General features: G+C 36.0%; 1 protein-coding gene across 2 annotated transcripts in view; it reads right to left on the reverse strand.

Moving 5' to 3' along the window:
• LOC144957293 (androgen-induced gene 1 protein-like) overlaps nt 1-16526 on the reverse strand; it is a 57241-nt gene that overhangs the window by 38878 nt on the left and 1837 nt on the right. For both annotated transcript variants that reach the window (XM_078888396.1, XM_078888395.1), the window contains exons 2-3: nt 11007-11150; nt 5426-5527 (exon numbers count right to left, since the gene is read on the reverse strand). In XM_078888396.1, coding sequence (XP_078744522.1) covers nt 5426-5527; nt 11007-11150 — 246 coding nt within the window. The remainder of the gene's footprint in view (nt 1-5425; nt 5528-11006; nt 11151-16526) is intronic.

The raw sequence follows: 16526 nt of genomic DNA on the forward strand, positions 1-16526 counted from the left end.
CATTAGGCTTTTAACGAAATCGGGTCGAACGAGACGCCGAACGCCGAACCCGAACGGATATAGCCTTCTCACGTGACCATGAACGAGATCTGGATAGTGAAGACTCTCAAGCGGTATGCAGCATCGGATCTAAGGTCACATGATAGAGGATAGCTTGGGTTGCTGTTGGCTTGTGTTAGGGGAGGGGCAAGATCAGTGTCATTCAATAGTATATAATTGTGCACGTGGCGATCTATACAGAGAGAAAATTATAAATTGATTACGGGCGAAGGTGAGGGGAGGGGGGAGGGGTTGACCCACAAACGATCGAGGTGTTGGGCTTCGGGTAGACCATGATACAAAATCAAAGAGAAAAGGCCGCTGGTACTTGGATGGTGGAAATGGTTGGGGTGTGTGTGTGGGGGGGGGGTAGTGACAATCAGCATGGGATGTATATATTAACATTAATAATATAGGCAATAGATGACCAGGGATGTGTATTGTTTGTGTATTGTTTGTATATGTTTGTGTGTGTGTTTGTGTGTGTGTGTGTGCGTGTGCGCGCGCGTGTGTGTGAAAGAGATTACACAAAAATACCTTTCTCGGGAGCTTCCAAATGATTACGTATACGATAAATTTGAAAACCACATTGTTGAATCAGCTTGCAAAAAGGAGAACATTTATCTTTGTTTCACAAAAATAGGTTTAGAAATAAAAAAATTTTTCTAGTAGATTGAGTTTGAAAAAAATATTGCTCAATTTTTTAAATTTAATGATAGTTTCTTTATTTTCCGGTCGGTTTTCTTGATTTATATCTCATTTTTCAATTCTCAATGCGACGAGCACACTGATGTATCTCGTGTGATTCAAAAGCGTTGTTTGTTTTTTTAATATATATATACTGAGAGTCCTCACTAATTAATTCCTGAGCGTTGAGATGGTGACGCAACTATTACATACAAGACCTTGCAGTCGAGTCGGTAGGGCTTTTGGGTTACACAACCACTATTTACCCATCGGTCAGCGGTACTCTTTGATGTATACAACACTCACCGCCTTTACGCAAAGCCGCCTGCCCATAAATCAAGAGATGGTCTCCTAACTGTTCACAAGCGAACTGTCAAACGAGCAATCGATGATTGGATAAGAATCTCAAGATCTCATATAATAAGGTAAGTTTTGGAGAGGTGATATCCCCCCACCCGTCATCGGACAGAACTTTCATTGCGTTATATCATATAAGCTCCGCCTCTTCTTTATATTCCGGAGTGACGAGATTAGACGAGAGGACGCGAGAAAAAACTGATCACGTGATCGGTAAGTCGTTCGTTCGGTGTCCGTTCAGTGAGCAACTATAACTCGGTATTAAAGCCTGACGACAGGGGTACTGTTATATAGGGAAAAAACGAACGACCCCGTTAGGATTGAGTAAGAGGGCGGGGATCTGTCCTGTATATGAAGTCCTAGGTTGTAACTGATATACTGGATGATGTGGTTGTGATGTTTGCTGTAAGGAATGGGTTGTAACGATAGACTGGATGATGTGGTTGTGATGTTTGCTGTAAGGAATGGGTTGTAACTGATAGAAACAGTGATGTGGTTGTGATGTTTGCTGTAAGGAATGGGTTGTAATTGATAGACTGGATGATGTGGTTGTGATGTTTGCTGTAAGGAATGGGTTGTAATTGATAGACTGGATGATGTGGTTGTGATGTTTGCTGTAAGGAATGGGTTGTAATTGATAGACTGGATGATGTGGTTGTGATGTTTGCTGTAAGGAATGGGTTGTAACTGATAGACTGGATGATGTGGTTGTGATGTTTGCTGTAAGGAATGGGTTGTAATTGATAGACTGGATGATGTGGTTGTGATGTTTGCTGTAAGGAATGGGTTGTAATTGATAGACTGGATGATGTGGTTGTGATGTTTGCTGTAAGGAATGGGTTGTAATTGATAGACTGGATGATGTGGTTGTGATGTTTGCTGTAAGGAATGGGTTGTAACTGATATACTGGATGATGTGGTTGTGATGTTTGCTGTAAGGAATGGGTTGTAATTGATAGACTGGATGATGTGGTTGTGATGTCTGCTATAAGGAATGGGTTGTAACTGATAGAAACAGTGATGTGGTTGTGATGTTTGCTGTAAGGAATGAGTTGTAACTGATAGACTGGATGATGTGGTTGTGATGTCTGCTGTAAGGAATGGGTTGTAACTAGTGCCACACTGAGGACCAGTCCCAAGAACCGGTCCCACGGTTCTTTAGCTGAAAATCGAGGACCGGTTCCAAGGTGAAGAACTGTTGGCGGTCCTCACTTCTCACCTTTCTATTTTAACTGTCTTTTCTCAGTTCTTTTGCTGAGGTCATTCACCTCTCTTCCACCAATCACCACCCATCACACTTAATTAATCACACCAACCCCCTCTTGCACATATGCCGATTTCAACCCTCTTGACTGTGTGGGGTGGGGGAAGAGGGGGGTTGCATGACGCCTTGGGCAATTCCATTACTCGGGGTAAATTTCCAAATTTACTACACACTAATGATCGCAATGACAATGATCTATTATGACGACATCACCCCTCTTCTCTAATGGGTTATTCTTTGAAATGAATGTGACTACTATAAGATGTGTGTTTGTGTGTATGTGTGTGTTCATGTGTGTTTCGAACCTAGATGGTCAGATATTTTACTTTTGTCTATCTGTTGTCACCACTCCTTTCTATCGCATTGTTGTCATTTGATGATACAATAATATTTTTATTTTGTTTGGTGTTTTAACTAATGAAATGATATGAGTTTCACATACTATAGCTCTCTTCAAAAATAAAGATTATAACGTCTGTATTTTTAAAAACCACCATTAGATTATTTGGGGGGCCCAATAGCTCAGTTGATAGAGCACTCTCTTTACACGCAAGGGGCCAGAGATTGATCCCGGGTGCAGTCGGGCTTCTTTTCTGATCTCCCTGTCTACTCAGCAGTGAATGGGCAGCTGGATTTGTTAGATCTGGTGAAAAGTACCTTGGGATAGACTGGCGTCCTATCCAAAGGTAGAAATATTTAAAATAAAAAAATAAAAAACAAACCCCCCCCCCCCCCCCCCCCCCCCCCCCCCCCCCCCAAAAAAAACGAGCTTTTATATAGAGCAATATCCACTAAATGTGCTAAAAGCGCTATACAAAAAGTCCCTAGCCAATAGCAACATGTAACATGTAGAACGAGACATGATGCCTGTTAGGCGATGTTACAATTTTTTCCGACAGACAACACTGTTGACGACCAGATACTCATTTTACACCTGAGTACAGTGATAGGATGTGAGTAAAGTCTTTCAAGGAGGCTCGAACCCAGGACCTTCCAATCCGAAAGCGAGTGTCATACCACAAGACCACATAGCCACACAAAAAGAGAAAAAAAGGAATAGAGACTGTCACAGTAAAGGTTGTTCACAATTATCTTATTAAATTTTATTTAATTAAGAACTGAATTCATCTCACTCCAGTTATATTTCGGTAGGCTTAGATAAACTGTACCTTCTAATATTAGATCGTCTTTCCTTTTATAGCCTTCCCTCGAATTAATTTCTAATTAGTGAATACTTTTCGTTCTACATTCTGTCACGTAGCCACTTATTATAAAAGCTGATAGGTCTAACATTCTACACTCACTTCTCTCTACAATCTATGCCGGACGGCCAGTCGCTCCATTCCTCATATATATTTGAAGATTTTTATCTTTTGGGACTTTGTGGATATTTTATCTCCACCATCAATACGCCGGTGCTTTTACCTTTGACTGTATAATCTTCAAGGATCAAACATGAGCCCGCTGTCGAAGAAACATCTGAATAACCCCTTCTCAATTGCCTGGAAGTGGAACTTTACGAGCCTGAGCCCGTTATCGGATGAATATATTACCCACGCCTGTCAACTGCCTGGAAACGTAACCTTACGACCCTAACATATTATCATAAGTTACATAATATATTCACGTTTCTACTTGTAACTACTACAATCACTATTTATCTCTTTTAATTAAATTTCATCTTTCTTTTTTATTTCATCTTAAACAAATCGTTAATTGTTTTTCACTTTTAGTAACTAGTAAAGTCTGGGGCCTCATTCTACATATCTTTATGCATAGTCGAGTAGCTCTTTACTCACTTGAGACCATGACAAAAAAATTTTAAATTTAAAAAACCCAAAAAACAAATCAAAACACACTCTTCCCATACTTTGTTCCAGCATGCCACAGACACAAAATATTAACAATCCCTTTTCCTTTCACTCCCGAACATTGACCTGACCCACTCCACCAATCTTCGCAGACACACACACACACACACACACATGCTTAATGGAAAGTGTTAAGCACTATTTTCATGTTTTGAGGCAACAAGCCTTCTCCGCTCTCACTTACACTAAGGGGTTCTACTGCTATTTACTGGAGCCATAGTTCCCACGTTTGACGGTCTCAACGATGCCTTGTGAATGGCAAATTTTAGCAGTGGAGAGTAGGTGGAAAGAGAAAAGCCTCAAACTTCTCCAAAGAACTGTATATTCCGACCATATTTTACAAAACAACACTGTACATTCAAAAGAAATTATTGTAGAAGTCAGTAAGTTCACCATTCCAACACAGAGAATCAACATATATAAAAACAGCTTTTTTCCCAAAAACCATCAAGGAATGGAACACTCTCCCATCAGAAATTCTAAATATTTCCAACAACAACAAATTTGATTGACCATTAAGCATTTTTTCCCAACTCAATGACACAATAATTATAATGGAGACGCCACCAGACAATTTGTATCAAATGTGCACAGACGGGTTATTCATCTTTGGCTGATCAAGACATTGAACTGGAACTTGTTCAAGCTTGATGAGGAAGAGAGGAGATGCCCAAGTGATTAAAGCATCCGGGTTCAATCCCCAGTATCAGCATTAAGTTTATTTTCCTTGAGCAACAGCCTCTGTTAATGTGTGAGGCTAAATTGTTAGATTTCAGCTTTATCTCAGTTGGTCGAGCTCTTTCGATAGGCTGCCCACTTCAAGTAATGGACTTGTCCAGTTTGACCATTGATATCCAATAGTAAACCACTTATCTCACAAGCAAAGGAACTGGTTCTGATCTCTGGTTGAGTTATAGGATTTTTGCTGAGATTTTTTTTTTGTTTTGTTGTGAATCCCCTGTCCCCAAAGCAGTGTTTGGGTAGCTGGGATTGTTAGATATAACAGAAAGCACTTTGAAATAGACCTGTGTCTTATCTAAAGAATAGCAAGCAATTGTTACCATCCATTTAAGTGATGGATACCGTGATCATTTCTAATTCCACTACATGAAAAGGGATACTTTTTATTTTTACTTGATTTGATTTCATACTTTTAAGGTTATTTGAGTGAGCAGAGCTAGGAGTTATCACATAACAACTTTCTTACCACTAAATGATTTAGCCACACAGGGAACAAACCGTCCAAAGACTTTGGGAATATCAGTTCTCTGTCTACAGCATATATTGCCCAAAAAGACACGCCCACAAACTGGAAAAGATGGAACAAGAATTAATATTGTAACAAGATTGTTTGGAATAGCAACTGTTTTGATATGTATTTTAATAAAATCTTTATACATACCTATTTGAATATATAATAATAATAATAATAATAATAAAAATAATAATAATAATAATAATAATAATAATAATAATAATAATAATAATAATAATAATAATAATAATAATAATAATAATAACAACAATGATATCAAATAAATTTTTAAAATGTAACATTAATAATGAATAAAGCACTCAACATGATAAGGTTTCTGAACTCGTTTAAAAGACAAATATCAAATTCTTTTGTGATTTAAGATACTGTACTTCATAATGTTGATGTGTGACCATTTCAAATGCTATTGTTATTTTATGCTACAGGTTAAGAACTGAACCACGAAAAGACCAAAGTCAACAACACTTTATGACACCATGATAGGTATTGTCGTAATCTTTGTAGAGAACAAGTGCTTTCATCTTCACAATGTCAAAATGAAAAATAGATGTGGCTTTAATACAAATGAATAGAAATGAATAATAGTGAACTTTCAGACTCATATATACAGGGTGTCCAGGTATCAGAGACATTAAAAAATCCTACCAGCCCAAGCAAAAATCCTACCACAATTTTTCGCAATCGGACATTACAAAAGGATGCGAAGAAATAAATTTACTTTCAATCTTACCATTTGAGGGAATTCCAGGGAAAGGATAATTCAGAACATCATAGCTTGAGACTTGACTATGCCATATAGCTGTGCATTCATTTGATGAAATAAGTTACTAATATCAAGGGGTTCATTGGATCTTTCTCCACTACAATATGACTATACACACACAAGACTATAATATTCTTCATCATACTTTCTTTTTCTAGTGGCCTCTTTTTCCAGAATACCCTTGCTCTCTTTCTTCTCTTTGAGGGCATTAGAATATCTGATCCATGCTTTGCTGCATGATTTCAGCATGTCAGGAGATATCACCACGTCAGACACTTTCTCTACATTTATGTATTGACAGGTAAGGCGTCTTGCTATTAACGACTCCTCTACAAGATTTTCAATTGTTATCTCCTTGTTGACTGAAAACCCTCTTTCAACATCTGCATTGCCATGCGACAATATCAATATGAGATTGATAATCTTCTTCAGGTCTGGAAAACGATCAAGCTGTCCATTCTCATTGTATCTATCAATCCTTTGATTGGTGTACGGCACTCCCTTGATAACGGATCTGAACAATCCATATTGATGAATAGCATCATCAACAATATCTGCTGATATGTGTTTGCAGCTTACTAAATGTGCCACTGCATTTTTGAACAATTTTTTTGAATCCACCGAATCATCCTGGATGACTTTTGGGTTGAGGGATGTTATACTATGAGCAAACCTATACCTCAGGGGAGATTTGTCCAAGATTTTAGAGATGCAAGATTTTACAAACTTCTGAAAACACATCTTAAAATCCATTTTCTTCAGGTCTGACAGTCTCTTATCTTTCTCCATCAATCCAGAGGCCTGAAATCCGACATCTATCGAATTATGGTTCTTAAAATGATGTTTTTCAATGTCATTTGGAGATACAAGGTCTGAAAATGTCTCCAGTTTGTCAAGAAATGATTCTTTTAAAATAAGACCATACAGGCGTCTAACAATTTCAAATAAATCACTGCAGAGGAATGGGGCTAGGGGCTCACTGCTCTGAAACTTGGTTAGAAATGGTTTCAGAATTTTGGCAATGAAGAGGAATGCATGAAGTTTAGCAATAATAAGCTCATCCTTTTCGAAATCTGCTAAAATTTTAAAGCTCGCACATGTTGGCATGTTGGGTTTGACAGTTTTCCTTTTTTAACCTCTGATATGTACTCCATAACATAAGGCCAAATCTCAATGGCACGCTCCCCAACACTGACATTCTCAAGCCATCTGTGTCCACAAAACTTAAGGGGGGACTTGGTGGAACCTAACTTTAAAAAATCAGCCTTCCTGGTTGGTGCATCCTTAAAAAGGTAGTACAATGATCTCAGAAAACTAGCAAGGTCCCATCCTGATGCAACAAGGCCAGCTTTAAAACTGTTGTGAACAACATGAAGACCACAGGACCCTATGTTTAAGAGAGTAACATTCTCCTCTGTCTGAATATCCTTGGTCAAATCACTAAAAACTCTCCAATTGACATTGGGGCCGTCCATGGACAATTGCAATAGTTTCCTGGTTCCCAACTCCGTAAGGATGGATTCCAAACAGCGCTGGATGTCCCGAGCCTTAGCATAATCTAAAAATAGTGAATCGATGTACTTTGTTTTCACCTCTCCACCATATCCCAGGTAACGAATGTGGACATCCATTTGCTTTTTTTGCAAGTCAGAGTTCATACTTTCATCGAACATCAAAACAAATTGTTCTGCACTCTTAATTTCATCAATAATAGCTTCTCGCACAGCTGGGGCAATGCCATAAGTCACCAAATAACCTAACTTTGTCCTGGAGCAGCGAAATGTCTTTGCTATCTGCGAATCCTTAAACATGGCTTCAAATAATGGCCCAACATCATCAGAATCGCGAGCACTTGTGTTTTGAGATTAAATAAAGCGCTCATCTAATCTCAGCTTTCAGGGTGTCGGTTGATGATACATGATGGGTTATTTTTGTTTGTTCAGTGGAAAGGCTCATGGATGGACTACTAGTACTAGATGCGGATGAGTCGGTGCGAGGAGTTGTAGTTGTAGTGGTGGTGGCAGCCTTACTTTTACTAACTGCAAAGCTTAAACTTCTGTTTGACATGAGCAAAGATTTTGCTTTTTTGTGCTTGATAGAATCGCCATGATTAACTAAGGCCTTTATCCCAGAGTACCCTATAATATATGATTGGTGACATATCTTACACAAAAATTTTGCTTTGTCATCTTTGATATCAGCAATCCAATCAGAAAATCTAGCGTCTGAAATCCATTCATGATTATAATAACACTTCCCCATTATCAGTTCAGAATGTGAATAAGTAAGTGCTCTAACTATACTAAATAGAACAATTGAAAGTAACGATGTTCTCCACTTTCCTCCAATTAAAAAATTGATTACCTCTAAATCCACGAATGTAACCAAAAAATAAAATAGAATAAAAATTTTGTATGGTTTTCTTTGAGATCGCACTAGAGCATGAAAAGAAATTATATTTTCCAATTTTTCTCACAAGTCAATGAAATAGAAAATTAAAATATTTAGATCCAAGAATTTGTAGTGTTGTTAGCAGTCAGACCTGAAGTGAACACACAATCACATTTTCCATTTTTTCTCACACGTCAATCAATGAAATAAAATTAAGGCTAGTAAAATTAATCTGAAAATTGAAAAATGTAGATACAAGAATTGGTAGGCCCGAACAAGTGTAAAGTAAACGCAATCATAGACAGGATTCCAACGTGGTTCTCTTTCGTCAAGATGGTAGAGCCAGAACTGAACAAAGCAACACTTCCCGGGCCAAGATCAGAAACTAAAGATGGGCACTAATCGATTTCAGAGAGCTTAATAAATTATCCACTTAGTCGATACAAAGAAAAGAGAGAGAAGAAAAGTATTTGAATATCGATAGAACTGTCGATACTGCCCATCCGGGGGCAAAACGGCGCTTTTCAGAAGATCGCAAGGGGGGGGGGGTCACTTACACCAACCGGAAATAAAAAACAGTCTGTTGACGTTCATCTGATCAGGCCATTTTTATTGTTTTATCGAACCTGATATTTGCGACTACCGACCTGCGTCAATTTAACCGACCAAATTTTGATTTATCCGACTCACAGACCTGTTATCCGACCAAAAACCGACTTATCCGACCGACCAGCGGCCATCCGACCAAAATCCGACTAGGCTGGACACCCTGTATATATATATATATTGAATCGTGTTTGATACAAATATGGTACGGAAAGTGCTCGACATGAAGCAATGGAGCGAATTATTATTTTAATATTTACCACAATGTTGGAGTCAGTCTACATTGATGTTTCAGGCCTAATCAGCTATTGTCAGGACTGTGTGTTACATGAGTTTGGTCCTGACAATGGCTGATTAGGCCTGAAACATCGATGTAGACTGACTCCAACATTGTGGTAAATATTAAAATAATATATATATATATATATATATATATATATATATATATATATATATATATATATATATATATATATATATATATATATATATATACACATACATATACATATATATATACAGTAAAATTACTTTAAACCGAAAGAAGCTAAACCGAAAAATACATTAAACCGCAAAGAATTTAATAAATTGTACTAGTTTCTTCATTATCTTTGAACAAATTCTTCCGATGAACCGAAATACTTCTAAGCATTACTTTCTTAAACCGAAACAACTTGAGAGCACCTTCCTTTTTTCTCTCTCTATTTTTCTTCAAAAATTCGGGAAGGAGGCCACATGTAATAAGGCCCGGCAATATTAAACAAAGAGCGTAAGTATAAGATGAGGGTGAGCGGTGGGGTGGGGTTGAGGGGTAGACAACACTTCAATCACTGCACTTGGGCTTGGCCAACACCACAATCGCACAGACTGGAAAAGGAAGACAACGAGTGACTGACAGGCGAAAAAGTAAGAAAGAGGGGGAGGTAGGGGTGTAGAATCTCGCAGGATGATCTCGCTCGTAGTGTGTTGATGCTTTGGAACTGACTGGATTTTCAACAAGACAATAAGGGGTGGGGGGGGGGGGGGGGGGGTAGACAACTTACCATTGACATGCCATTTCATTTCCACTTTGTTTAAATGTGTATGTGAGGGTGTGAAAGAGGGGGGGGGGGGGGGGGGGGGGGGGGGGGGTTTCTATGTAATTATGTCTTTGAACTTAATGGCTTTTCAACAAAAAAGGGGTGTGTAGTAGACAGCTTAGCAATGACATGCCTTTTCATTTCCATTTCACTTCACCTCTGAGTAGCTGCGCATCATTCATAATCAATTATCACACAAGAACTTTCGATCTTATTTTAGCTTTACATTTTACTTTAAGATGTTTAAAATAAAGCACTGTATTTACACGTTGGAGTTTAAAATAAAATACTATGTGAAGTCGATGAAAAAAAGTTGAGCAAGACGAGATATGTTAAAAAACACGGCATCCCAACTCAATTTTTTCAACAATTTTAATATTAAAATATTTTTAAAATACATCCAAAAAAAATAAAAATAAAGTAAAATTTTTTTAAATTAAAAAAAAAAAAATGGTTACCAAGACGGCATTTATTCAACACCTTTATTTAAGGGGAAACAACCCATGATGCGATTAAATGAGCAATTAAATAGTACCACCCTTGAAAAACATCGCAAAACGGGAACTTGCTTTAAACCAAAATGGTTTAGAAGGTCCCCAAAATTTCGGTTTAAAGTAATTCTGCTGTATATACATATATATATATAGTTATAAAATGCATAAAGAATCCAAACCATGGTGGTAGGGAAAAGAAGACAAGAATGGAGAGCATCTCTCCATTTCTGAACAGTTTCCCTTTGAGACGGATTCCCTGGATTGGATTTCTTCTCCACCAAGTCACAAATCACATTCAGGGTAAAATAGACACTCTGGAAACACTGCAAGAAAAAAGTTTAAAAGAGATAAAATAGTTGTGGGTTCCATTTTTCCATACAATGATATTTATGGATATAGTAGCATATCGAAGTCCAAAGTAGCATATCGAAGTCCCTGGAATATAAAATTTAATTTCTATGCAAGCAAATATTAAGAGACAGGGAAAAAATAAAAATAAGACAAACAAAATCATGACCCAAAACAAAGTCCCTTGCAATACAACTTACTTTATACAGTTGAACCTCCCGATTACGACACCTCCGAATAGTGACAACCTCCTGATAACGACATTGACCCCTAGTCCCAATTTTTTTTTTTCTATTTAAGATCAGTAAAAAAAACCTCCAAATAACGACGCACTTTTTGATAAAACATCAGAATAACGACATCATTTTGGCGATTTTCGGCAGTTTTCGTAGATATCTGATACTAAAAATACAGAGTACGAGTACTCAAAGTTTATAAAAACAATTCCTGCTTGAACCAATGAGAACACAGCTTTTGAAACCAATGAGAACGCAGATTTTTTTTGACGAATCTTGGCTGATATGCATTAATAAAAGCCAAGGTATAAATGTAAGTGTAAGCAAGTAAAATCAAAATCTTGGAAAATGTGATATCATGTGGTTATAGTAGTAGTAGTAGTAGTAGTGGTAGTAGTAGTAGTAGTAGTAGTAGTAGTAGTAGTAGTAGTGTTTTTGTGGGAGGAGGAGGAAGAGGAGGAGGGATTTTATCTAACTTGCAGCGTCCAATTACCTGTTTTTGTTTGTTTTAAAGGGTTTTACAGCGCTTGTGACACATCTATGTCATATCAGCGCCAGTAAAAAGGAAGAAAATTGGATAGTTAAAAACATTCTAGATTTACAATTGAAATGACATAAGAAAAAGTAAGACAAAGGGGAATTGTTTAAATAGGGAACAGATGTAGATTCCAGGAGCACACTATCAGTGTACTCAGTTCAGATCACCTAAAAGTCTCATCCAGACACACGCACAAGAACCCTCTAAGAGGAATACACTATAATGTTTTGTTTGTTTTGTCAATGTTAATAAAAACTGGTCCCACGGGTATTACCACGCCCACTTTGTCCCCCATCTGGGAAACCTCTAAATAACGACACCTCCGGATAACGACATAAAAACTCGGTCCCGTGGCATGTCGTTATCGGGAGGTCCCACTGTAGTTAACAAATTCATAAAAAACTCCCCTCTGGGACAATGTAACTTTGAGAGGACCAATTTAAATTTATGCTTAAAATTCGACAGATGCTCCTAGTCACAAATGTTCTATCAGACATGACATTCCGACCAAATTGTACAAAGTGAGAAAAAAGGAAAAAATTACTTTGATAGAAGAAAAAAAAAAAGACTGGATCAAAGGGCAATACAGTTAAAGCTAGTAAATAGAATGAAAATGAATTGGAAAAATCTGCCAGTAACAAGTGGTTTGTTTTTCATATATAATCTATACTGGTTGATTATTGACAAATGTTACAGTGAATGACATAATCAGTCAGATGGTGAAAAGGTTTGAAATGAGATATTGCCAAGTTTAGTTAGAAGGTCAATTTTTATCAAAAATGTGTTCTTATCTTGTCATAAATGATTAAATCAACTCTTTTTGTACATCTTTGGGAAATATCAAAGCTTTATTTCACTTTTAAATAATTTTTACAGCTAGTCAACTGGAAAAGGTATGAAATTTGAGAAAAGTTGCTGGATACTTTTCCTATACATCTGACCAGAACTTCTTGAAAAATCACCCGATTTACTTCAAATAAAGATTAAAATGCTCTGGGGAGCATAATCTTTCATACCATGAAAAAAAAATGCAAATCCAAAATTTTCACCTTCCGACTGATCCTAGTAAGAATACAATTATTGAAGCAAATGACTGTTTACTTTAGACAAGCATATCACGTTGGTTGAAATTGTGTAATGGAACGTGTTGTAAAACATGATAAATATATTATTATATCCTATGTCTTTGATGTTTATTTGGTATCTAGGACTAGGATTTACAAGTTTATTGAAAGCTCTGTATAAAATGTGTTGTCATTAAATTTTAAATAGTCACTCATTCTCTTTACACCTGTTATTATGGCCAGCATTTGACAGGGACACATGGCAGATAGAAGACAAAAATTAAAATACAAAAAAAAAAATCCTAAATTTATTCCATGCATCTGCTTGTAAATGGACAGAGGACTCTATTGAGTGCTTTATAATAGGATTTGGCATAAACTATACCACAATATATACATGCATACACTCAAGCATCCATCCAACCATGCATAAATACATAAATACACACACACACACACACACTCAACGTACACCCACATACACTTTCCCTCAATATCTTTTGTAAAGGATAATGATTTATTGATGGAAAAAACATCCCACGACTGAAAATAATCTGGCACAGACGTGAACTGAAATAGTTTGTTCCATAATAATAAATCGATCACATATAGCATTTTTCACATTAAAGAGGAGCCTTCCGTAAACTCTTCGAGCTAAGGGAAACAATCCAAGTATTCCTTTAACTAACCTTAAGAAAAAATAAAACCTAGTACCATTAACTAACCCTCATAGAAAAAACAAACGCCTTTTATGACCTTTCCTAAGACATATAACTAACCCTAATAGAAAAATCAAACGCCCTATGACCTTTCCTAAGACATATAACTAACCCTAATAGAAAAAGGCTGTCATTATTCCCAGACGCCTGTCTGGGGATAACAAAAATTGGTTATCCCCAGACACCTGTCTGGGGATACTATCCCCAGACGCATGTAGCAAGTGGGCAGAAAGATTTTATGCAAAATGCCAAACTAGGCGTGAAAAATACCAAATATTCTGGAAAAAATACTAGTGGTTGTGTCCCAAAACAGTTAATATATCAAGTGATATTTAACACAAAATGAAAGTGAATAGTGATCAAATGTCAAATCCAGCTCTTTTTAAAAAAAATATTTTAAAGCAAGTGGATCAATGAAATTTCTTTTGTTACTTTGACCTGAAAACGTCAAACTGGCAATTCGACTTTTTATTTTCAACCAGGAAGAAAGTTGTTAATCATCAAATCTGTTCATAGTCCACCAACCATTTAAATTTTCATTACATACCTACCTGTTAACTTTATTGATCATCTCTTGTTTCTATAATTTGCTCATTCTGGCCACAATTTTGGGGACGACCGGGAATAATTTTTATGTTGCGGACGAATTCCTAGGCCATGGTGTTGTTCGCCCAAAGCCCAAAACCCACACCTGTTATTTTCCTGTCTGCTTCGCACAAGACAATACAATTTAGTATCGCACGTCCACAAAACTAGATCCAACAACATATTTTTATTCGAATCAGAGATGAAAATAAGTACCAAAACAAGGAAGCAAAAATGGTGGAAATATGTTTAGCTCATATATGAATTTAAAATATTCCGATAGCGGTGTGGATAGGCAGCTCAGTGGGTTAGGCCACCTTTCATTTTACTCCTTTTAGCTGCACAGATTCGACCCAGTCGCGACCCCCCCCCCCCCCCCCCCCCCCCCCCCCCCCCCCCCCCCCCCCACACACACACACACATTTTTTTATTTTTTTTAACTTTTTCTTTCTTTCTTCCCAATTGATTTTCATTGTTTTCACTTTTGTTCCGAGTTCCGAGCAAGAGTTTATTTTTAATTTCTCCGATAATATTATTTCATTATTTAATTTGCTCTAGATCTATTATTGTTTTTTGTTTTTGTTTTGGTCAAATAATAATAATAATAATAATAATAATAATAATAATAATAATAATAATAATAATAAATAATAATAATAATAATAATAATAATAATATATATAATAATAATAATAATAATAATAATAATAATAATAATAATAATAATAATAATAATAATAATAATAATAATAATTGTAATATTTGTTATTATTTATACTATTACCATCATATAATCATTATTATATTATTATCAATAATAATATTATTTTTATTATTAATACTCTTATCATCATACTATTATTATTATTATTATTATTATTATTATTATTATTATTATTATTATTATTATTATTATTATTATTATTATTATTATTATTATTATTATAATTGTATTATTATTATTATTATTATTATTATTATTATTATTATTATTATTATTATTATTATTATTATTATTATTTATTATATTTATTATTATTTATTATTATTGTTAACACTATTCCCTGCTCCGAGGGAAATCTCTCTTTTTCTTTTTTTATATATTTTGACCTAAACCTTAGAGTTTTTTGTTTGCTAAACCTTTATGTAAATGTTTCATTTCTGAGCATGAATTCTTAATTGTTTTATTTTTAAAACAATTATTGTTTTTTTATTCTCTCTATCTGACCATTTGGTCGCTCTCTGATATTTCTGTTGTTTGCTTTTTAATTATTATTCTTTTTAGACACTATTTGAGATCGGAGTGGGGACGAATATATTTGCTAGAAAACAAGAGAGAGAGAGAGAGAGAGAGAGAGAGAGAGAGAGAGAGAGAGAGAGAGAGAGAGAGAGAGAGAGAGAGAGAGAGAGAGAGAGAGAGAGAGAGAGAGTTAATAATAAAAAAAAAGAGGTGGGGGAGGATGGATGGGACATTTATCCCTTTCAACGTTCTGTAAAAAGAAGACGGAATTTAAAAAAAAAAAAAAAAAAAAAAAAAAAGTGACGTTACCAGGATTTGAACCCACAACGTCGATTATGGTCAAACTTCCAGGGCAGACGACTAAACCATTCGGCCATGACACCCACTTCGAAGTCGACGCATATTGTGTATATGTAGTAACAACTGATTTTAATGTTGGTTAATTTTATGTTTTTATAGATATTTTATTAACTTTCCTTATATCTATGTGCATCTGGAAACATTCCCTTTTTTTGGAATGTGGTTTAAATTTTTTAAAAGGGGCGGAAATTTCAAATTGCGTCTGAGGATAATGAAAATTCCTTATCCCCAGACGGTGTCTGGGGATAACAAAAATTTTTTTATCCCCGACAGGTGTCTGGGGTTTAAACACAGCGAAAAGAAAAAAAAAACGGGCCCCAGGGCCTTTCCCTAAGGGCATAAAATAACCCTAATAGAAAAAACAAAAGCCCTATGGGCCTTTCCTAAGACAAAATTATAACTAACCCTCATAGAAAAAAAAAAAAGCCTTTTATGACCTTTCCCAAAACATATAACTAACCCTAATAGGAAAAAAAAAAAGCCCCATGACCTTTCCTAAGACATATAACTTTAAACCCCAATATTTTTTTAAAGGGATTTAGTATTTTCCGCCCGGGGGGAAAATAACCCTTTTTTCTTATTCCCCCGCCGGGTTTTTCCTTGGGTCTT

This window comes from Berghia stephanieae, chromosome 11 (assembly GCF_034508935.2).
Source record: "Berghia stephanieae isolate SIO BIC M18660-M18661 chromosome 11, UCSD_Bste_1.3, whole genome shotgun sequence".
Lineage (NCBI taxonomy): Eukaryota > Metazoa > Mollusca > Gastropoda > Nudibranchia > Aeolidiidae > Berghia > Berghia stephanieae.